Genomic DNA, 24,671 nt, shown 5'->3' with positions numbered 1-24,671 from the left:
CATTATTCACCCACAAGCTTTGGCTGCTCTGTAAAAGTGTTCATTTTTTGTAAATGGCTATTTTATTTTTTTGCTGTGGAGCATTTTGACATGAAGCATAGAACTGGTGCCATGCAGTTTTACTGAAGTGTCAGACTGGCATTGGACTGTCCCCGCTTGCCTGCTTTTATTTGAAATGTTTTCTGGAGATTTTCCAGTTTTCTTTCCACAATCCCAAAGGTAGTTTTTTGTCTCATGGAGAGAGAGAGAGAGAGACATCCCACATTAGTCATACATCCTCCCTATATCAAACTTGGGTCTCTGGATTACATAGCTGCCTCCCTATAGTTGAGTCCATCAGCCATAACAGACAATCAGGCCATGAACTACAAAGTTGTCTAACAGCAGACTCTGTCCCTCTTGGTCCTTCCAGCTACAGAAGTCTCACTGGAATAGATAAGTGCCTTTTTAAAGAACTTGAGTATAACGAACCCTTGTCGGCCATGGGAACAATCGTGTCATCGCACAGAAGCAATGATCACTAAGTGGTAAGAAGAGGCACCGCGGACATCTCTGTATGGAGGAATCCAAATTTGACCCACCTTACTTTAAACATACTGACGAGTGAAGTCTTCCCCTTTAATACTAAAGCTAATTATGGCTATTTTGCTGAAGCTTTTCAATAAAACACATATTTTTCACTATAAATAATAGTGTATTTTCTTACACATTTCAACCACTTTCTTATCACACTTTCATCTACTTTGTCTTGTAACATTCCTGCGTAGAAAAAGTTATATTGAATCAAAATCTAAATTATGAAATTATGAAGTAGAGCCCTCAAGGGCTTGAGGTAATGTGTTACAGATACATCTACAGCACAGTGAAGCCACAGAATTTGTACTGGTCAAGCAGAAGCAGAATCCCAAAGTGATGAGAATGAAGTAGCATGATAGGCTCTACTTGAAGAGGGCCAGTAATTTGTACCAGCACTCCTACGTTTTCCTCTTTGCAGTGCTGGGTGGTTCTCCATTAGCATTATTCGAAGTCAGTTGACAGTCACCAGTATGAATTACCAGCACTTTTAATACTTAAATGGCGCTTGTGTTAACCAACTGCTATCTCCTAGGACTGGCAACATTACTAGCTTATAAATGTCAGAAATGTAATTAGTGGTAGAAATCAAAGTACCTGGAGGACCTCCTCCCTCTTCTTTTCTCCACTTTTTCACTGATTTTTGGTCTTTGGAGGTAGAAATTTGACAGAATTGTAGCAAACCATGAATCGCACAGCAGGGTCCACAGGCACACATTGCCAGAAAGAACCAGGAGATGGTAAACTGAATACCATGAAGACAAAATGATCAGTGAATTAAATCAGAACACAAAAGTCAAAGTGCATGGAGGTCTCAAAAGTAACTTGCGTTAGTTTACCCTAACTAATTTTAAAAACGATGGGGTGGCTTCTTTTTATTTTTTATCCGAAAGCTCGAGTGCTAAGTAAGGCATGCCACCAAGCCTGGATTAAGACCCCAGCTGACCCCTGGGTAATGTACAACCTTTTAATAATGCAGTGCTCTTGGACACCGGTAGTTTCATGCACGCCATATTTTCCATTCATCGTTTTAGAAAGTTGAGAGGAGCCCCCTTGGTCATTTCAGCACGTAGAAATTCCATCACTTCATCTTGTCAGGGATGGAGTGGAATAAAGAAAAGGACTCCTATCATCACAAGCCCCTCGGCAAGCACCCAGAACCCCCTGATAGTAGATATGCCCCTAAGTGCTGCCAAGTTTTGTACTTGGGGGTTACTATGCCAGTTGTTGACCAACAAAAAGTTATACTTGGTCACCACACCTGTCAATGGTGAACAACATGACAGAAATCATGCAGAATACTAACAAGGCGACTTCAAAATAAATGACTATTAGCCAAAAACAAGTCATTAGGCAATGAGAACAGATTCTTTGGAATTATGACACCAATACTTAGTACTGATTGGGATGAAGTTTCTTGTGTACTGAAAGGATTTCAATTTATGGTCACAAATACACTTCAACAGCATTTAAAATGTTCAGGGAATCATTAGATTTGTAAAGCTCTTCATAACTTGTATGTTAAATATTACGTGTATTCAGATGAAATAATGATCAGTGCTAGCATCATCAACTATGAAGCATTCTGAGAAAAAGATTCAAGTATCAATGAGTCTAAGCATGCAGGTATTAATTATGAGCTATATCATTATAAAACAAAGTAACTATATATATTTTTTTTGACACCTGAAACACGAATGAAAACATTTTTATATTTTTCAACTCTCGAGTAAGTCAAAAATATTTATGTTTATTCACTATGATGAATGGAACAAATATGTCTGATCAATGCGGGTCAAGCTCAAGACTTGAACACGTCTTTTGAACTTTGTGCTACTACAGTCCAATCTCAGCACATGATAATATGAATAATTGTCCAGGTTGTAAATTTATTACATATGTGTTATTGAACCATCACACTTTTTCAAAGATTAAAGATTGTTATAGAACAGGAGAATAACAAGGTGTATTGATAAAGACATTTTTGGCTTTGTTAAGAATAATACAAAATATTACGAGAGCCCATGTTTTATATGCAGGAATTTATAACACAGGTATTTAATTTGTTAATCCTGTAGATAGGATATAGCGGGTTGCATAATGTATGGATGGATGAGAAAGTAAATGCTTTATATGAAATCAGATTATTAATGGACTCTTGTAGTTGAAAATATCAGTCAGATTGGTGGGTTTTTATAAAGTTCTCGCCATTGCTTTTGTTCCTTGTTTTTCACGTTGCTGTGTCCACACCATTAAAAATCGCAGACGTTAATCCCCAATTTTGCCTTTCTAGCATTTTTAACCTCCAAAAAACACAGACCATTGAAATAGCTCTCCAGAGTCGTATACTTCTGAATACGCAGCCTCAACGTTGCAATATGGACAGACGAAAATGCAGTATTTTCAAAAACTTAGACTTGAATTGTGCTCTGTTTGTTTGTGCTTATTACATGGCCCTTCCTTGATTGGATCCTGCCCATTACAGTGCTTCATTCTGATTGGTCACCCCTCATGGAAGAAAAACATATTCCAACATGGTACTTGCCGTGTTTGTTACCTGCATGCATCTACACGGTATGAAAGCTGCACACAGGTGCAAAAAGCAAATCATTTACAGGTCGCTACAGTTCTGCAATAAATCCAGTGGCCAGTGATGTTAATGTCTAGTGATGTACGCACCACACATGCCCATTGTAGGTGAAGGTTTATATTTTTAGTCATTGGACAGAGATACTTTTGTAAATGATATGAAAATGTTCATGTGGATGGCAATCATTTTCATTTACATGGAAACATAGTAGTAGGGACATAGCCTATGTGCTAGTGTGAAACATGGTCAGTGGGATTAGTCAACCAAGTCAGCTTTGTGACATCCTGGTGGTCATTTTTTACACCTATCAAAGCAGATAAAAATCTTCAGGGCTTCGGATCCTTTTACTTGCTGTTTTAAATTAATAACCTCCTTGATTTATGTATTTGCAGGTTGTAATTTAGCACATTTTTTGTTCTTTTTTGTTTTTCCTAAATAAACTGAGTGAAGTGAACCCCTTGCGGGTTCTACCAGTACACCTTTCTCTTTTTTCAAGCTAGCATCCTGCCTCCTGGACTTGCCAGCACCACATGTACTTAACTTTGTTTTGGTTGCTCCATCACTGCATAAATTAAGATGATTCAGTGGTGCACTGCCAGATTTTTTTTGTGTCCCATTTCCACCACAGTCTATTAAACTGTTTTTGTCTCAGTAATAGAAGAACAAAATATATTGTACGATTTAAAAAAATATATATATATTGCAAGAGTAGACATACTGTACAAGCTCAAGATTCTCTTCTTCTATTCTGTGATATTTGCTGGTGGGCCGAAATATTAATGAATTCTTAGTATGAGATTTAGATCAACCTACATCACCAACTTAGGGGGTCTGCAAAGGAGATAGCAGCTAAATAGTTGAGAATTTCAGGTTAAAATATTTAATAGTAATAGTACATTGCTAAGTTTGGATATTTTAGAATGTAAAAGTAAAGAATGAATGGCCCTTTATTGAAATGATTTTGAAATGGGAAGACCCCCCATTAATACATTTGGAGCAATCCCGGGACTTGCTGAAAATTCCAAAACAGCCTTGTGTTTAATTCACTTCTAGTATGGTAGAAAAAGGTGAGTCCTGTTTTTCGTCTTATTTTTATTTGCCATCTGTAGTCGTATTTAATATTATAACCCATACCAAATATGGTTTGATATTTTAGTTTTTAATAGTGTATGTTTGCAGTTTAAATAAAATGAAAAGAAAAGGTGGGCTGAGATAAAGAGAAAATAGGTTTGTTAGCTGACAAAGTGGAGGAGAGACTTGGGCTAAAGACAGAAGCCCTGATGATGAACAAGAAAAGTTTGGAGAGAATAGATAGATAGATAGATAGATAGATAGATAGATGGATGGATGGATGGATGGATGGATGGATGGATGGATGGATGGATGGATGGATGGATGGATGGATGGATGGATGGATGGATGGATGGATGGATGGATGGATGGTACTTTATTAATCCCAAGGGGAAATTCACATAATCCAGCAGCAGTATACTAATACAAAGAAACAATATTAAATTAAATAGTAATAAAAATGGAAAAAAAAATTTAAAAAAGCAGACAGTAACTTTGAGTAATGTTAGCATTTACTCCCCCGGGTGGAACTGAAGAGTCGCATAGTGTGGGGTCTCCTCAGTCTGTCAGTGGAGCAGGACGGTGACAAAAGTCTGTCACTGAAGCTACTCCTCTGTCAAGAGACTGCAGAGATGACACTGTTAAGTGGGTGCATACAGTAATTTAATTTAACTTAATTTAATGTAACTTAATTGCATACAGTAGATAATCCTGTGAAATACATGTTTAATTAGAAGTGACATTTTAGGAAGTATTTAGTTTATATTTTGTATTCATGTATTATAAAATCGGAACACTTTGACACATTTTTTTTGGACTAGCAAATCTCAAAGAGACACATAGAGACTTTTACCTTCCCTGTTCCACTTTATTAAATTGATAGATTAATTTTCTGGACTCAATTAGAGTATCCACGCACAAGGCCAGAACAAGGTGAGGACGGGGTGCAAGTCAATCAAAGGGCACACCAAGTTAAAGCTAGCAATGAACCATACACGCCCATCTTTGGGAAACTGAATTCCAACATTGTTAACACTAGAGAAACTCTTGAGCTGTTTTTGAATTCAGGAACATCAAGAGACCACAATATTTAAAAATTGTGTTTTATTAATAATGACCAGAAACACAGGAAGATTAAAGTATTGGAATAAACCAACAGAAAGTAAAGCCCTGAATGCCCCACTTAGCCTAACTACACAGACCATGCATCTCTGTGACTTGGTGTTGATTGCATTTGCCCACCTTCACGGCGCTTTGTCTTCAATATCTTGTGTTGTTGGTTTATTCTGGCCTTTCTTCCTCCTACCAGCTAAACTTTTACTTCTGGATGGAGGATCATCTATACTTCAATTAGTGTTGAGCCTGGAGTGCTCTCTGAATCTCCTGAGGTCAGACTGTACATAATGGCCTCAAATGTCCTTTAAATGTCCATTAGGGTTGCAGTGACTAGGCGACTCTGACTTAGCCCTGGGAAACACACTGGGAACCTGGCATGGAGCAAAGGGGCGTCTTGTTACCTGTAATTCTGTTCCCAACCTGAATCCCCTTTACACAATCGGCACAGCCAAAGCACTTGTGGGCTGAGGGGTGAAAAAAAATAAGAAGCTACTGTAGGATGGTAAGAAAATCTGCCACCTCTGTCACCATCAATGACCAGCAGGTGAAGAAAATGTCTACGTAGCAGTGGAGGACGTGGTAAGTTAAGGATTATCATAAATCAGGAGTTACATGCACAGCACAGATGATACAACATTAATATCAACATGCAGTGTGCTTCCATATGATACTGTATATTAAAAGCCTTCTGGGAAACAAGTTCTTCATGCACTATTTCAAAATAAAAGCTTTTTTGAGCTTTATCAGTCTTTATTTATTTTAGTATGAAAAATACTTAGAACTGTGGCAAGATACGTTTAAAGGACATCTGCTGTAGCTCTATACAACCATCCATTATCCAACCCGCTATATCCTATCTACAGGGGTCTGCTGCAACCAATCCCAGCCAGCACAGGGTGCAAGGCAGGAACAAATCCCAGGCAGGGTGCCAGCTCACCACAGGGCACGCACACACACACACTAGGGACAATTTAGGATCGCCAATGCACCTAACCTGCATGTCTTTGGACATGCAAACTCCATGCAGGGAGGACCCGGGAAGTGAACCCAGGTCTCCTAACTCCGAGGCAGCAGCACTACCCACCGCACCACCATGCCGCCCTAACTCTATACACCAGGATATAAAATAGTAATGTACTAAAAACATCAGTATGATTAATTCAAATAAGAGATGAAAATCCAAAGAATTTATGAAACTTCAGAGATGCAGGAGGGGAAATTACTGAAAATGAGAAATAGTGAATGAAGTACAGTAAAAAATTATTTTACACAAGTGTTGCAAACCAAACCTGAACTAAAAAGCAAGATCAGAGTTTACAGATCTGGAAATAGAAGAGTCCCTGTGATCCCTTTGGACTCGCTGAGATGGGCATCATCCTTCATCCAGGGCATCAGCAGTCATGAAAAGAGAATGGACCAGGACAAGTGAGCAGACAGGCGAGACTATAAAAATGAAAAGAATGGGAGTTTATTTAAAACAGGACAATAAAAACTGCAAAACAGTGCATTTAAATAAATAGTTTGATAAATACATGCAAATAAAATTTGGTGCCTTAAGAACAGTAAAGCATCTTTGGGGCACAAATAAACCCAATAAATAAACGTTAAACTCATAAAACTGTGATTTCATTTTCTCTCTTTGTTCTTGTCAGGACATTTGGAGACTTGACCATCGCAGTCCCGATCCACCAGACAGATCTGAACCACGATTGCCAACCGGTTGCCTCATCTGCCGGTGCGTCCTTCCTTTCTCTGAATGCCACAATGTCCTCCATGAACCTCTCACTTCTGACCTCTTCATAGCTCAGTTGATGAGTGTCCAGCCACAGTACAGAGCCTTCACAGCACTCGGCCCGACTTCTTGAAAGCTTTTTTTTTCATACTCCCTCTCCCATCGGAGATTGCTCACTCCCAGTTTGTGTCTCAAAACCAAAACACAGCTTTTCTAGCACCAACCTGCTCCCCTTTAATTCTGTTTACAGCCAAGCTGGTGTCTGCCGATTACTGCACCATGATCATTTCATTAAACCAGCGCACACTTCCACGTTCACGTTTCACACTAGCACTTATAAGCCCAAAGATAAACCATTATTGTTGGGTACCTTTTCCATTTCTAATTTTATCAATAAACATTCGAATATAAAAAAAATACTTTCTAAGTGAAAATAAAAGTTGGGAAAACTGTCTTTTGGAAATTCAAAATGGCAAAACACAACCTGTAATGAGACAACAAGGCACCCTCTTAGACAAAAGCTGGAATCCAGAGAGTTGACTAAATTGTTATCCGAATGAGCTGAGAATCGCTGTAGCTGTGGTCATAGATGAGATCCAACTTTTGCCATTAGAAAACTCTGTGTGTGCTGATAAAAAGGTCCTCCCATCAGACCTAGTGCATTCCAGCTGCCTGATGGGAATTGTAGTCCCCATGTCTGCTTTGGTTTTGCCTGATAGGAATTGGTTTCCCCCAATTCAACTCCTCTCCCTGATACACCATTTAGCCTCTGTTTTGAGCTGGACAAACAGCAACGTACATGCAAAATTTTGTGAAAATTGTGTAGCCATTTTTGTGTGATTAGTGAACAAACAAACAGATTTATTTACATAGATTAGACCTCCATCTTCTACACGCTGCAGGTGTTTGGCTACATTAGCACAGAGAACATTAACAGTTTCCTAAGGAAGTACAGGTGTGACCGTACATTTTACAAAGTAGTCCAACATGTTAGCCACCATGCCATATTTTCACAAATAACGTCTTATCACAAACTGAGAAGTTTTGTTACAAATCTCTCTTCTTTTGTCCTTTCAGTGAAAACACAATGTCAGAAGGGAGTTCAGTAGCATCGAACAATCAGTTCAACTGTTCGGTGTGTCTGGATATCCTGAAGGAGCCGGTCTCTACTCCATGTGGGCACAACTACTGCATGACTTGCATAATGAACTACTGGGACCTCACGGGAGTGTACAGCTGCCCCCAGTGCCGAGCAACCTTCACCACGAGGCCGGATCTGCGTAGAAACACCTTGCTTGCTGATGTTTTAGAGAAAATAAAGATGGTGTCGAATCCCATTCCAAGTGCCGAACCTACTTATGTGGAGTGTGATCTTTGCATCTGGAAAAAGTTCAAGGCAGTGAAGTCCTGCCTTACCTGCCTGGCCTCCTATTGTAACGTTCACATCCAGTCTCACAGAGTGTCAGAAGCTTTGAGACGGCATGTACTGGTGGAGCCAACCGGAAATCTGCATCAGAAAATCTGCTTGAAACACCAGAAGGTGGTTCAGCTGTTTTGTAGGACCGACTTGACTGGGATTTGTTACTTGTGCATCACCAGTGAGCATCGGAGTCACGACATCACAACGCCAGAGACTGAGCGAGCTGGGAAACAGGTAGGGAGTGAAACCAGAGGCTTGAGCAACAGGGCTTTTTTCTATGGAGAGTTTCATTGGCATTTTTATTGGTACTTACAAAATGCTATTAGTCCATAATATAAGAATTGTGGACCACTGGGGCACATACAACTCCCCAAACCCAGACACAGACAGGCACAAGATTGCCACACACGTTTATTCCTACGGTGGAACACTTTTTTTCTTTGCTCCCCACAGCACAGCACAGTACAACAAGGCACTACAAACATAGTCCTTCTTTCTCTCTTCTCCACCTCCAATCCTCTCCCAGCAAGCATCGTCTTCCTCCTCCCAACTCTGGCTCTCTAAATGGAGTGAGGCAGCTCCTTTTATTCAGCACCTTGGAGTGCTCCAGGTGGTTCATCAGGATTATCTAGAATCACTCCCAGGTGTGGTGGAAATCCTCTATAGGGCTCTGCAGATGCCCAGTGGAAATCCATTGTGCCACAGGCACCCAGGAGGGCTGCCCTCTAGTGTCCCATGGGAGGTAGTGCCCCATAACCGTTCTCCCCTCTGGTCCTTCCATCCAATTGGTGTCCGGACCAGACAATGACCATGGCCGTCTGTCACACCATCTTCACAACTACATGCTACAAGCTCTGCTCCCAATCATTACTTTACTGGTTATGTTTTTATTAATGGATTGCTTTACAAAACAGTGAACAAAAGAAACCATCAGTTATCCTTTACTCTGTATTTATAATTTTGAAATAAGAATGATTTCCGTGTTATTAGCTCAGGAGAATCAAAACTGCATGTGACTTTCAAATTACAGTATATGTTACCATAATAAAAGCACACTTCAAATTTTTATACTTACTACCTTTTATTTTATTGAGGTTTATTTTGTAAAAATCAGAATTCCAAAGGATTGTAGTATTCTGTTCACAGACTCCCAAGACAAATATTGAGCTATGTTAGAATAAACTTTGTTTGCTAAGCAATTCCCATATTACTAGGGGCATCAGTATTGGGCAATGAACAAATAACAATCACAATTCAAATTTGAATTAATCACATCCAGTTCATCTGCTATAACTCACCCCATTCCCAAACTGGTCAATGCAAAACCACTATAATCACCTATAAATTATAATCTGTTGTGGCCCTGTGTAGGAAGGATAGGTTGCCGCACAAATGAAGAACTGGGACACCAACCGGGTCGACCTGTTTAATAACAGAAGTCCAAGCACAAAATCGCGCTTTTTTGGCTCTTGGCCGCCGAATAAGGGATCAATCACTGGAGCTCTGTCCAGCGGGTCATTCTTATTACAAATGATGCTTCCTTCTGGGGTGTCCAGCCTCTTATAATGCACAAACTGGAAGAGGCGGAGCTAAGTACCCTCATTGGACAGTTTCTCTGTGCTGTGGGGTGAGAGAAAAGAATGTTTGCAACAGTGCCCCCTCTCCCCCTATCAGGTTATCACATAATTCGATGGCACTTGTGAGGAGATCCTCCAACGCACATGCATTACTCAGTTCAAAGAGAGCTCAAATAATGTCTCTTTAATATCCAAGCTCTTATAAAAAAATTATTTTATTGAATACTATACAGTACATGGTCTCTTGAAATACTGTAATTAATCCAACAGATCCAGTTAGGAGTGATGCTGACAGAAATCCAGAGACGGATAGAGGAAAAACGTAAAAAACTGGAAGAGGTTCAGCAAAACATGATTCACCTTAAGGTGGGTAGTTGGTGTAAAAAAAGAAGAAAGACAAGAGCATCCACCTGACTATTGTGTTTTAGTTTGGTTTCATTTTTCCTTCATCTTACAATATTGACGAATATTTGATCATTGATTATTCAAAAATGTTTGTGCCATTAAACACCAGCTTTCAAGAGATATGCTTTTAATAGTAATATGAGTGATTGATTGATCCGCAGTATTTGTCAACAAATCATTTGACAGATTCGGCCTGAGAATAATCAGTCATATACTCGAGGTGTGCACAATGCATGCAGTCTTTTATAAAATATTGTGAAATAAATTCTTCTGGACAAACAGAGTAGTGCACACAGAGAAAATGTGTTCACACAGTCCCAAGAGTCTGATTTGACACACAACACGTTTGGGCCTACCAGGTCTGACCGGCATCTTCCCCCACCATCGAAGCCAACTCACCACCAGGTGGTGATCAGTTGACAGCTCCGCCCCTCTCTTCACCCGAGTGTCCAAGACATATGGCCGCAAGTCCGACGACACAACCACAAAGTCGATCATCGACCTGAGGCCTAGGGTGTCCTGGTGCCAAGTGCACATATGAACACCCTTATGCTTGAACATGGTGTTCGTTATGGACAATCCATGACGAGCACAGAAGTCCAATAACAAAACACCGCTCGGTTCAGATCGGGGGGGCCATTCCTCCCAATCACGCCCTTCCAGGTCTCACTGTCATTGCCCACGTGAGCATTGAAGTCTCCCAGCAAAACGAGGGAATCCCGAGAAGATATGCCCTCTAGCAACCCCTCCAGAGACTCCAAAAAGGGTGGATACTCCAAACTGCTGTTCGGCACATATGCACAAACAACAGTCAGGACCCTTCCCCCCACCCGAAGGCGGAGGGAGGCCACCCTCTCGTCCACCGGGGTAAACCCCAATGCACAGGCTCCAATCGGGGGGCAATAAGTATGCCCACACCTGCTCGGCGCCTCACCGGGGGCAACTCCAGAGTGGTAGAGAGTCCAGCCCCTCTCAAGGAGATTGGTTCCAGAGTCCAAGCTGTGCGTCGAGGTGAGTCCGACTATATCTAGCCGGAACCTCTCGACCTCGCGCACTAGCTCAGGCTCCTTCCCTTCAGAGAGGTGACATTCCACGTCCCAAGAGCCAGTTTCTGTAGCCGAGGATCAGACCGCCAAGGTCCCCGCCTTCGGCCACCACCCAACTCACACTGCACCCAACCTCCTTGGCCCCTACCATAGGTGGTGAGCCCATGGGGAGAGCTTTCAAGAGTTATGCTTTTAATAGTAATATGAGTGATTGATTGATCCGCAGTATTTGTCAACAAATCATTTGACAGATTCGGCCTGAGAATAATCAGTCGTATACTCGAGGTGTGCACAATGCATGCAGTCTTTTATAAAATATTGTGAAATAAATTCTTCTGGACAAACAGAGTAGTGCACACAGAGAAAATGTGTTTACACAGTCCCAAGAGTCTGATTTGATGACAGGACTCTAGACCAATAATTGAAGGGGAAGAGGTGGGTCTTCACTTTAAAAGCTCAAATGTGTTTCCTCCATGTGCACAGCTTGGAATTTGTAGAAGTATTTATTTTAAAAATATTTTATCAAAAAACAATGCATGTGTTTGGCCTGTTATGATCATACAATTGGAAGACTTGGCATGTAGATTATACAACAGATATTTTTATATTGTTTGTTGTGTCCCAAAGTTGGTCACCATAGACTCCCATTCTAGCAGAAACTTTGTTATGTCAATGAAAACATGACAATTAAAAATGTTCTACGCCATCATTACAAACCATAGTCGGTAACAAACGCAAACATATTATTTTTGGGTGTGATACTACTTTAATGTATTTTAGGGTTGCAGGAGGGCAATAGCCTTTCCCATCAAAGCTACCAACAAGTCCTGAACAAGACACCAGCCCACTTCAAGGCCCAGACCCTCTACACTGTGGCTAATTTGAAATCACTAATTAACTTTACCTGTACATCCATGGTGATGTGGGAGGAAAGCCAGTATTCTGCGAGAGTGTGTGCCAGCTTCACACAGACCTCAACAACCAGGCCCAAGATTTGAAACCATGATGCTGGATCTATGAAGCAACCCATTAACTCCTTAATTACCACACAACACACGTTATTCTGTTTTGGGTACAACATGGCACCATTCACAACATTATTTTTGTTTGCACAATGGACCAAATTGTAGCCTCTCTCGACCTGCAAGACAGTGGTGTAATTTTTTGCTTAAGGGGTGTAAGCCCCTGGTCGTTGGACGCTAGCTCCTTATCATCCCAAGATACCCTCACGTTACCCCGTCACCCATAGGAAAGAAAAATAAAAAAAAAAGATCTCCTTAATATCTTTTTGATTTCTCATAGACAACAATGAGATCAGATAGAAATTAAACGGAGACAAGTTATTTTGTCTCATGCTTCTCCGATTTTTCCCCTGAGACAAAATACCCCCAGTATTTTCATGAGGGTCTCCTCTTGAGTTTCAGCAGAGATAGCAGCAAACAGCCACACAGTGGACTCATCGATTTTTTTTTTTTGCAAAAATTTATTTGTAATGTGTGCTGTGTAACAGGTGGTAAAATGTATGGAGAGTTATTTGTGTTAACAAAACGTTTTACTATGATTACAAAGCTGTAGTCCTTGTGTCTGAATAGATAGATAGATAGATAGATAGATAGATAGATAGATAGATAGATAGATAGATAGATAGATAGATAGATAGATAGATAGATAGATAGATAGATAGATAGATAGATAGATAGATAGATAGATAGATAGATAGATAGATAGATAGAGATACTTTATTAATCCCAAGGGGAAATTCACATAATCCAGCAGCAGTATACTGATACAAAGAAACAATATTAAATTAAATAGTAATAAAAATGAAAAGAATTAAAATAAAATTAATGTTCGCATTTACTCCCCCGGGTGGAATTGAAGAGTCGTATAGTGTGGGGGAGGAACAATCTCCTCAGTCTGTCAGTGGAACAGGACGGTGACAAAAGTCTGTCACTGAAGCTACTCCTCTGCCTGGAGATGATCCTGTTAAGTGGATGCAATGGATTCTTCATGATTGACAGGAGTTTGCTTAGTGCCCGTCGCTCTGCCACAGATGTTAAACTGTCCAACTTTAATCCTAAAATGGAGCCTGCCTTCTTAACAAGTTTGTCCAGGCGTGAGGCGTCTTTCATCTTTATGCTGCCACCCCAGCACACCACCGCGTAGAAGTGGGCACTCGCCACAACCGTCTGGTAGAACATCTGCAGCATCTTACTGCAGATGTTGAAGGATGCCAACCTTCTCAGAAAGTAAAGTCTGCTCTGAGCTTTCTTACATAGAGCATCAGTATTGGCAGTCCAGTCCAATTTGTCATCCAGCTGCACTCCCAGATATTTATAGGTCTGCACCCTCTGCACACAGTCACCTCTGATGATCACAGGGTCCATGAGGGGCCTGGGCCTCCTACAATCCACCACCAGCTCCTTGGTCTTGCTGGTGTTAAGGTGTAAGTGGTTTGAGTCGCACCATTTAACAAAGTCTTTGATAACTTTCTGTACTCCTCCTCCTGCCCACTCCTTAAGCAGCCCACAATAACAGTGTCATCAGCGAACCTTTGCACGTGACAGGACTCCGAGTTATATATATATAATACTAATAGTTGCTCTGATGTACTGTAAATTGCTGTGTTCCACTCATTCTAGCAAAAAAGGCATTTAAGACTCTGAACTCTGAAGTTGTGCTTTCAAATCCCACTTCTGACACCAAATAGCCATGAAAAAGTTACGTCATCTCCTGAGCTCCAATTGGAAAAAAACAAAAGAAATGTAACCAATCACATCTCAGATGTTGTAAATGGTCTTAGATAAAGGCATCAGTCCAATAATAAGTAAAAGATATGGAGTCTTAAAATAGGTTAAAGTAAGACTAGAAAGAGGCCCCGCAAAATGTTACATGCTTTTCAAACTAAATTCTCAATTTTGTCTTGTTTTGCCTCAGCTGATTCTAATGAATTTTAAGAGAAACATCTGTGACAAAGTTGATTCTTATATGAAACATAAATGAGCCATGAAAGAACAACCTTTAACCAGTACATTTTTCCTGTAGGCACTGTTCAGTCTGACTGATATTTGTGACTTAAGCGAAACCCCAATTAAGCTCTTTGATGTGACTTGCTCAAATCTCCGAGGGGCACAAACCCCTACCCCACACACCTTTAGATCAGATATACTTGTAAGACTCGCCTCCTAAGTTTTATTTGAGAGTAACATTCAGAGGAGCTATGTGATATCTGCCAGTCCAAACAACATGTCTGCTCCAGGAATGTAATTTAAAGAACCCAGCGCCTCTTCTTTACCACCATTAGTGATGATTCCACCACCCAGACTGTTTGTCCTCAATTTGATCAGAGAGTGTGAAACTGGTGACATTTATTCATGTCTTTACTCTACAGTTGCTGTTCAGTTGTTGCTTTTTTAATTAAAGAAAAAAGAATGTAAAAAAGAAAGTATGTCTGCGGTGGGCTGGCGGCCTGCCCAGGGTTTGTTTCTTGTCTTGTGCCCTGTGTTGGCTGGGATTGGCTCCAGCAGACCGCCGTGTAGTTAGGATATAGCGGGTTGGATAAGGATGGATGGATGGATGGAATGTGTATATCTTATATATAAATGTCTACACATGGAAGTGCGTGTGTCTGCTTGTCCAGCCCAGAAGTGTGAGGCTACAGCAATGAAGCTCAAAGAGCTGGCAAGGCGGTCCCAAGTTAATGAGTTGGAAGAAGAGAGAAGTGCGAGGCTACAGCATGAAGCTGAAAGAAAGCAACTCTGTCGCCAAAAACTGCTGAGGAAAGACAAACTCGCTTAATACAAAAGCCAGGCGAGCATATCAGCAAAATGAAACCTCAGAGGAGAGAGAAGTTCGCTTAGCCGCTGATAGACAAGGGGTGTGAGCACGATTTCAATAGTTTCTAGGAGCCCAGGATTTTTACAGCACGGGTGTACACAGCTAGTTTTTATATATAATACGCTACTGTGGCAAACCGTTTGACCTATTGACCTGGAATTTGGTACACATATACTACGTGACGTCTACAGTACTATCTGCTTTCGGGGTGATGATTGAATTCTCATCCCTACCACCTTTGCTGTTACTTCCTCTAACTCTTAAATTATTCTTGAGGCAGACTGAAGACTTAAGTGCCAGCGTAAGTAAAAAAAATTAAGGAAAACGTACCAAGTAATTACAACGCAAACACTGACTTGATGAGTTTTAACGTGAAAAGATGTAGATGAAAGAAGAGAAGAAGCGGGCCGCTAGGGTGGAGAAAGAAGAGCTGCTCAGGAAGCAGCAAGTGCATCAACCTCTGAGCAAACGAATGCTAAATGTACAGAGAAAGAGGATGAAAACTATGAATGATCCAGTCAAGTGTATTCTGCGCTGTTACTGGTAAATAATAAGTATCATATGTTAAATTTCATAAGTGCACACTGCAGAGCTGTAACTTGAGTTAATGTCTCTTCAGAGTGTTTTTTGATAACTTTTAGTAATAATTCAAGAGATTATTTTCATGGAATATGGTGTGATTTTAGAAAACAATGGATGTCACTTTTGGGGCTCAACAACACATTCATACAGTGCCCTCCATAATATTTGGGACAAATTTCGTTGATTTAATTCTCTACTCCACAGTAAAAATTACAAATCAAACCAGAAATTGATTAAAGTGCACAGTGAAGACTTAATTTAAGGGGATTTTGCATACATTCCGATCACAGAACAATTTTTCTACATGGTCTCCCGTTCCTGGGCACCATAATGTTTGGGACAGTTGGTGTCACATCTGTTTGTGATTCCTCAGACGAGTTTCATTCCCTCATAAAGTGCAGTCTGAAACATAACCCATATAAATGAGATCCCAGAGTGCCTGAATCATTCTTTCTGCTCATTAGTTATCTACAGAGAGGGAACTCCAGGAGAGTGCAACAGTATTTATAGATCTGTACACCTCCATCGAGAAAACCTACAAGAAAGTGACTGAACTAATCAGGTGCCAGGAGAAGAGAGAAACTGAGAAAGCAGAATGTGTTGTGGAGCAGCTGAAGAAGGAGATCAAAGTTCTGGAGGCGAGAGATGCCGAGTTAAGTCAACTGTCGGAGACTGACGACCACATCCATTTTCTACAGGTACAGTACTGCTGCAGCTCGGTGAGTCTGTCACTTTCAGTTTTCATTTCAAGTGACGATTTGCTTTACATTAGTACTTTCTTCATAGGTTTACTCGTTTCTGTGTCTTCTTCCTAATGAAGACATGACGAATATGGTAATAAATACAGATTTCCCTTCAGAGGCTCTAAGAAAAGAGCTGTTGCGTTTCATAGAACACCTGGAGGACATCTGCAAATTGGAATTTGTGGACATTTCTGAAGCTGGTAAGGGTGTTATGTCCAGATGTCCCCACAGTGGACTCTAAAATGATGATTTTGACATGCTAATTTCTTACAATTCTTTTCTGTTAAAATTATGAACATTCATCAAATGTATCTTTTTGTCTTTAAAGTAGTAAACAATGCTCCAGCTGCAACAATGCACTACCCAGAACCAAATAGTAGAGAAGATTTTTTAAAATGTAAGGTCAATTCTTTTTTTTACTTTTCCTGTATATACTGTTATCTAATTACCTTTCTGGTTCCCTAATTAATTTCTTAAAATAAAAGAATTAACTTTGTAAAATAGTTGGGTTCTTCAGCTTTCTCTCCCTAACCCTATGATCACTAACCTGCATGTCTTTGGGATGCTGGAAGGAAGCAAGTTGATTCACTGTTGAAAAATGTTTACACAAATTATACTACTCTTGGAGCATATTGAAGGCTAAATATCTTGGACATTTTTATAAGGTTTGGAGATTCTGCCTGAATCTTCATCCACACCAGCTGTATCACTTTAGGAATTAAAATCAGTGAAAAGTGTGAGAAATTGGAAAACTCATTTCTAATTTGTATATAGAAGGAAACATTTGCATTTGAAAGTTTAAATATAGAACCTAATAGTTCAAAGGATGCAAATATTTTATCAATATGGAGACCTCTAAGTGTTGCAATCCCAATAGAGTTCCATAGCTTAAAAACTGCATAGATTAATGGAGGCTGACATAGGTGATTAAAATGTAACAGGGCAATGGAGAAACGCTTCTCTGCCTTGAAATGCGCCCTGTATTGGCTCCATATCTTGAATAAATGGTGGCCACAAGATTAAGGTTAAATTGTCTTTAATGTTAACTGGAGAACAAAGACTACAGAGAAGAATTACAACCGATTTTATTTTTCCAATGCAAAACAAGCAGGAGTAGATAGATAGATAGATAGATAGATAGATAGATAGATAGACAGACAGACAGACAGACAGACAGACAGACAGACAGACAGACAGACAGACAGACAGACAGACACATACTTTATTAATCCCAAGGGGAAATTCACAAGTATACTAATACAAAGAAACAACATTAAATTAAATAGTAATAAAAATGGGAAAAAAAAATTAAAAAAAGCAGACAATAACTTTGAGTAATGTTAGCATTTACTCCCCCGGGTGGAACTGAAGAGTCGCATAGTGTGAGGGAGGAACAATCTCCTCAGTCTGTCAGTGGAGCAGGACGGTGACAAAAGTCTGTCACTGAAGCTACTCCTCTGTCTGGAGACGACACTGTTAAGTGGATGCATACAGTAATTTAATTTAACTTAATTTAATGTAACTTAATTGCATACAGTAGATAATCCTGTGAAAAACAGAATACATGTTTAATTAGAAGTGACATTTTATGAAGTATTTAGTTTATATTTTGTATTCATGTATTATAAAATCGGAACACTTTGACACATTTTTTTTGGACTAGCAAATCTCAAAGAGACACATAGAGACTTTTACCTTCCCTGTTCCACTTTATTAAATTGATAGATTAATTTTCTGGACTCAATTAGAGTATCCACGCACAAGGCCAGAACAAGGTGAGGACGGGGTGCAAGTCCATCAAAGGGCACACCAAGTTAAAGCTAGCAATGAACCATACATGTCCATCTGTGGGAAACTGAATTCCAACATTGTTAACACTAGAGAAACTCTTGAGCTGTTTTTGAATTCAGGAACATCAAGAGACCACAATATTTAAAAATTGTGTTTTATTAATAATGACCAGAAACACAGGAAGATTAAAGTATTGGAATAAACCAACAGAAAGTAAAGCCCTGAATGCCCCACTTAGCCTAACTACACAGACCATGCATCTCTGTGACTTGGTGTTGATTGCATTTGCCCACCTTCACGGCGCTTTGTTTTCAATATCTTGTGTTGTTGGTTTATTCTGGCCTTTCTTCCTCCTACCAGCTAAACTTTTACTTCTGGATGGAGGATCTTCTATACTTCAATTAGTGTTGAGCCTGGAGTGCTCTCTGAATCTCCTGAGGTCAGACTGTACATAATGGCCTCAAATGTCCTTTAAATGTCCATTAGGGTTGCAGTGACTAGGCGACTCTGACTTAGCCCTGGGAAACACACACAGATTGATTTAGCATTTTACAAAAGCTCATTAAATGTATACGTACATCCATCCATAAATACATGCATAAACACATACACTATAGTCTGAACACACACCAGAACAACTAAAAAGTAAGAAAATTAAAAAGAAAAATTTGACAGGCTGTCACAATCCCAGTGAGGCATTATGCACACGTATGGCTGTTGGCATAACGGAGCCCCAGTCGTGTTTCTTGATACAGCTCTGCAAATTAATTTGTTGAATGAAAGTCCTCAGTGTTGATGTGCCAGCAAGAAGATATGCGGCATTGTTCATAATGGCACACAACATATTTTAATTTGTTAATTTCTTCCTTTGCGATTTACCTCGACCTCCAGGGAGTCCAGAGTGTGTTCATAACCGAGCCTGCACTTTTTAATTACCTTTGTGATCTGGTGGGCCGGTATTGAAAGTGAGATTACTGGCCCAGCACACCACAGCACAGAACACCAACTGCCCAACACAGAGTTGTAGAAAGTGTGCAGGATGTCACTACTCACATTAAAGGAACAGAGTCTCCCAAGAAAAAAGACCCTGCTCTGCCCTTTCTTTCTATAGTTCCTCTGTTTTACGAGACCAGACCAACCTGTCTTTAATGTGGAGCCCCAAGTTCTTGTAGGAGTGGACCACCTCAAAATCCACTCCCTGAATAGTGACTGGACAAAGAGGCTCTTTGGTGTGATGAAAGTTAATAAGCATTTCCTTGGTTTAGCTAATGTTAAGTTACAGACAGTTCTCAATGTTCTCCACTTGACTCATCCCCTTTATCAATACACCCCATAAGTGCAGAATCATCTGAGAATTTCTGCAAGTGTCATGACCTGCTGTTATATGAAGAGAAAAGTAGACAGACCTGTTCCTTGTGGTGCTCCAGTGTTGCTCACACAGTCCTTGAGTCTCACAAACTGGGGTCATTACCCAGGATACCACATCTGCATATCTCTGAGTTTTCCCCTTAACAGGGATGGCTGGTTGGTATTGAAGGCACTGGAGAAATCAAAAACACAAGTGAAACTTTGTAAGTGCAATTTCACAAGAAAAACTATGCTCAATATTCAGTATTGTTTAGCATTAACATTACAAAGATGAAGTTATCCATTTACTGAAGTAAAAATGTAAAGAGTATACATGAGAACCCTTCTGACTTTCTCTTTACTTCTTGTCTTTGCTTTATTGTATTTAGATACCTGCCAGCTCACACTGGACCCCAACACAGCATATAAAGGGCTTTACTTGTCTGAAGACAACACAAAAGTTTCCAGGAGTTCTGACACCCATTCCTACCCCGATCACCCTGACCGCTTTGAGTTTTGGGATCAAGTTCTGTGCAGAGAGGGCCTGTCTGGGTGCCGCTGCTACTGGGAGGTGGAGTGGAGTGGAGCAGCAGAGATAGGAATCACGTACAAGAGAATCAAAAGAAAAGGTATGGAGCAGGACTCCCGACTTGGCTATAACAAAAAGTCCTGGATGTTGTGCTGCTCCAGCTACAGTTACTCGGTGAGACACAACAACAAGAAGACCGACATCAAAGCCCCCAGCTGCAGCACCATAGGAGTGTATCTGGACTGGGCTGCAGGCACCCTCTCATTTTATAGCGTCTCAGACACAATGACTCTCCTATACAAGTTCAAGACCTCTTTTCTTAAGCCCCTTTATCCTGGCTTTTGTCTCTTTTTGTACGACTCCAGTGCCACAATCTGCCAGCTCAATCAAAGACCTGCAATCGATGTCTTGTCTCACATATAAGAATCCTGCAACACAAATGCTATGTAGGTGAGAAAGTCACTTTTGGTGGGATGGGGGGGCAGAAAGAACTTGTGGGAAGTAAATTAATAAATGGCATCTCACTGAATGTAAAGCCCACTTGGTGGCAAGATAATAAAACCAAAGAAATGTCTTGACTTGGTGCCATGGCCTTTACCTTCACATTAAAAACAGAATAAAAACTTTCTGTTTATTCACTTTGGTGTTTGTAGATTCAAAGGTGTTGAGAATTTCAATAGACGTTACAGTGACCTCCATAATGTTTGGCACAAATTTGTCCTAATCTCCTCTTCTGCTTAAAATCAAACAATTCAGACACGATTGAAGTGCACACTGCAGACTTCATTTAAGGGGATATGCATAGATTTTAGCCATTCCATATAGACGCCATGACAACACTTTTTCTACACTATCTCCCCTTTTCAAGGCTTCATAATGTTTGGGACAACTGATGTCACAGGTATTTGTGATTCCTAAGGTGGGTTTCATATCTTCATAAGATACCTTGGCTTGCTTCTATCTGTAGTCTGTAGTTGCCATTATTCAACATGAAGAGAAGAGCTCTGCCAATGAAAGTCAAAGAAGGCTGAAAAATGAGTAAAACTATTAGAGAATTGGTAAAACCCTAAGATGACCTAAATCAACTGCCTGGAATATCATGAAGAAGAAAGAACACACTGGTGAGCTCAGTAATCACAAAGGGACTGGTAGGCCAAGGAAGACCTCCACTTGTGATGACAGAAGAATCCTCATTATGGTAAAAAAGCCCCAAATGACCAAACAGTCTTCAGGAGGTAGATGTGGAAGAGTCAGAGATGACTAAAGACAACTTCATGAACAGAAATACAGAGGTCACAGTGCAAGATGCAAGCCACTCGTTAGCCACAATAATGGGATGGCCAGATTACAGTTGGTGAAAAAAAGAACTTAAGTGCCTGTGGAATTCTGGGAAATGTCTTGTGCACAAACAAGGCAAAGATGAACCTGATCAAGGTGATGGCAAGAGCAAAGAGAGGAGACAGAAGCAGACCACCTCATCTGTTAAACACAGTGTTGGGGGTGTGATGGCTTGGGCATGTATGGCTGCCACAGGTACTGGCACACTTCTCTTCATTGATGACAGAACTGCTGACGGCAGTGGCACAATGAATTCTGAGGTGTTCAGAAACCTCTGATTTGCTTGAGTTCCTGTAAATGCCTCCAAACCCATTGGACGGTACTTCATCCTACACAAGCTAATGATCCAAACATACAGCTGAGGTAATACAGGAGTTTGTCAAATCTAAAAAAAACTGAAAATTCTTCAATGGCCAAGCCAGTCACCTGATTTCAGTCCAACTGAACAGACCTGAAGAGAAAACTTAAGGGGACAACCCCCTGAAACAAGTGGGAGCTGAAGATGGCAGCATTAGTGGTCTGGCAGAGCATCACCAGAGAAGATCCTAAGCACCTGGAGCCTCATGCATAACGCTGTGCTTAGAATTCACACTATAACATGACGTAAGCACAGAAAAATCCAGATGCAGGAATCTGTGCATACTCTAACGTCCGCGTTCTTCCGCTTCATAAATCCCGGTCAGCGTGAAAAGTAACGCATGTGCACGCGCCTGCTGTCCCGCCCTGTCTCCTCCCAGAATTACGCCTCTTTGAATATGCAAATCAATATAAATAGCCCTTAAGCTCAGCGTTCTGTGAAAAGGCAACGGCAAAAGTACGGGGGAAAATATAAGAATTTCAGCGAATACCAAGTGGAGGCAAAGGAAAAACTTACTATTTGTTGATTTAAACAGTGGTATAATCAACAAATGGAAGTTGATCAAGTTGACATAGTGTGTTGGAGAAACTTGAAAGCTCAAGTTCACAAAGTCATACAGTGCCAAAATAAAAAAGAAGTCACATATCAATGTCGCCATGAAAAGGCGAGTTGTAGCCCACCGTCTGAGCTTATTTGGGTACAGACAAAAAAAAAAATAGGCACACAGTGGGAAAAAAGCACGAAATGTCAACTTCAATCTCGACATTTCCACTTTAATCATGTAGTTTATTTTGTCATTAAAGTAGAACATCATAAATGTCATCTTAAAATCGTTTAATTAACCAGTTTCTCAAATTCCATCGTAACTAGAGTAGCACGTTAAATGCTTTGTTTTGTATTTGATCTTCTATGTGCTCTATGTGTGTGAATCACTTCCGTTCTTTCTCTTTCTCTGACAGGACACAGAATCCATTACATTCGTGATATTACAGCTCTCTGAATAATTAAAATACTGAGATGCATACGTGATATCATTTTCATGATGATTGGAATGAAAGCCTGTTATTAAACAAGGGAACACGATGGCGCAGTAATTGTTCATGTCTCACACAAGATGCTGCTGTGACCTTCAATGAAATAATTTATTGTAGCAGTCCTGTCTTTTTCAAACGTACTAACCTGCAATTCCTGTCCTTACTTTTCTTTCCCCAAATACCCAATCACCACACAATCAGCGCTGCAATAGACGTTAAGCCATCTGTAAGCTTACAACGACGGTTCTTCAAAACTTTTAAGGAACATTGAAATATCTTCATAATATGTGTTTAATTATTCTGTCCATCTATCCTTCCAGTGTCGCGCCAGCATCAGCGAATAAACAGTGCAAGGCAGGAACAATACATGAACTTGCTAGCACTGCGGCACCGTGTCGTCACATGTTTAATTATTAACAATAGAGATTTATTTAAATGAAGTTAAAGTTTTATCTGTATAATATAATCAACATATTTTGCTGCATTTCATCTTACAAATGATATCATCATCATATGTAAATACGCGCTTTATAAAGTGGCTCAGGTTGTGCGATATTATAATTGTAGTGCAAGTTTACAGTGAGGTGATTGTACTTATAAGTCCAAACAGTTCTACCAGGAGCAATGATTGAGTGTGTTTAAAGTTCTTGGGATGAAACTGTTTCTGAACCGCGAGGTCCGTACAGGAAAGGCTTTAAAACGTTTTGCTGTGGCTTTGACCTGATGCTGTATACCGATAATTCTTTTCCGATCAGCTGCTGCTGTGATTCACACTCAGATACAGTGATAGAAATACTCCGAGTGGTGCAGTGAGAGTAATATGGAAAAAGATGATCCGCTGTGGCAACTCCTAACGGGAGCAGCTGAAAGAAAAAGAAGAAGAAGAAGGTGCAGTGAGAGTAACAACGCTAAAGCAGTTATGGTATTTGGAATATTATGGCTATTCACTGAACCATTATATTGTTACAGGTAAACTACAATCAGATGCATTGCACTAATAAACAATATGCGGTGTGGAAGCTGGCCCAGACACAGACAGGCAGACACGTTCATGTCACCAACAAAGACGTTTATTTACAATATTTACAGTCTTAAAGTGCACACACAAAACCCCCAAAGTCCTGGCCACACAATGCCTTTCTCTTCAGACCGCCTCCTTCTCTCTTCTCCAGCTCAGTCCACTCCACTCCCGACTCTTGCCTCGAATGAAGGGAGGCGGCCCCTTTTATTATCACCCAGATGTGCTCCAGGTGGGTTCCGGCAATCACCGCCGATACGCCCCTGTGTGGCGGAAGTGCCGGCTGCATCTCCGGAAGCACTCCGGGTGTCCCTGTTTTCCCCAGCACTTCCTGGTGTGGCGGAAGTGCTGAGGTCCAGGGCTCCAAAGGCATGGGGGCGCCCCCTGGCAGTGACCATGGGCCCCTACAGGGTGGAGCTTCAAAGTGGCCCCCAAAGGAATCAGGGTGGTCGCCCCCAGATGGTCTGGGGAAGGCGCAAGCCCTCCTCCGGTCCTCCTGGCGTCCCGGCCGGGTCGCCACCCCAGCCACCTCTGACAGCGGTTAGTTTCATTGTATTTATAAAG

At 40.7% G+C, this 24,671-nt stretch overlaps 1 protein-coding gene across 1 annotated transcript; it reads left to right on the top strand.

Moving 5' to 3' along the window:
- Positions 1-8,169: 8,169 nt before the first annotated feature.
- LOC120538132 (E3 ubiquitin/ISG15 ligase TRIM25-like) lies at positions 8,170-20,782 on the top strand. Its single transcript, XM_039767566.1, has 6 exons — positions 8,170-8,736; positions 10,350-10,445; positions 16,414-16,647; positions 16,736-16,892; positions 17,021-17,089; positions 20,220-20,782. The coding sequence occupies exons 1-6, from the start codon at positions 8,170-8,172 to the stop codon at positions 20,780-20,782; spliced, it is 1,686 nt and encodes a 561-aa protein (XP_039623500.1).
- The last annotated feature ends 3,889 nt before the right edge of the window (positions 20,783-24,671 follow it).

Source organism: Polypterus senegalus, chromosome 10, assembly GCF_016835505.1.
Source record: "Polypterus senegalus isolate Bchr_013 chromosome 10, ASM1683550v1, whole genome shotgun sequence".
NCBI classification, from domain to species: Eukaryota; Metazoa; Chordata; class Cladistia; order Polypteriformes; family Polypteridae; genus Polypterus; species Polypterus senegalus.
This window is presented reverse-complemented; position numbering and strand designations above follow the sequence as displayed.

Excerpts from the sequence above, each read along its gene's own strand:
- LOC120538132 (XM_039767566.1), top strand. The coding sequence starts at position 8,170 with ATGTCAGAAGGGAGTTCAGTAGCATCGAACAATCAGTTCAACTGTTCG. Across the intron at positions 8,737-10,349 it reads CTGAGCGAGCTGGGAAACAG|ATCCAGTTAGGAGTGATGCT; the intron begins GTAGGGAGTGAA and ends TTAATCCAACAG. Across the intron at positions 16,893-17,020 it reads TGTGGACATTTCTGAAGCTG|TAGTAAACAATGCTCCAGCT; the intron begins GTAAGGGTGTTA and ends TTGTCTTTAAAG.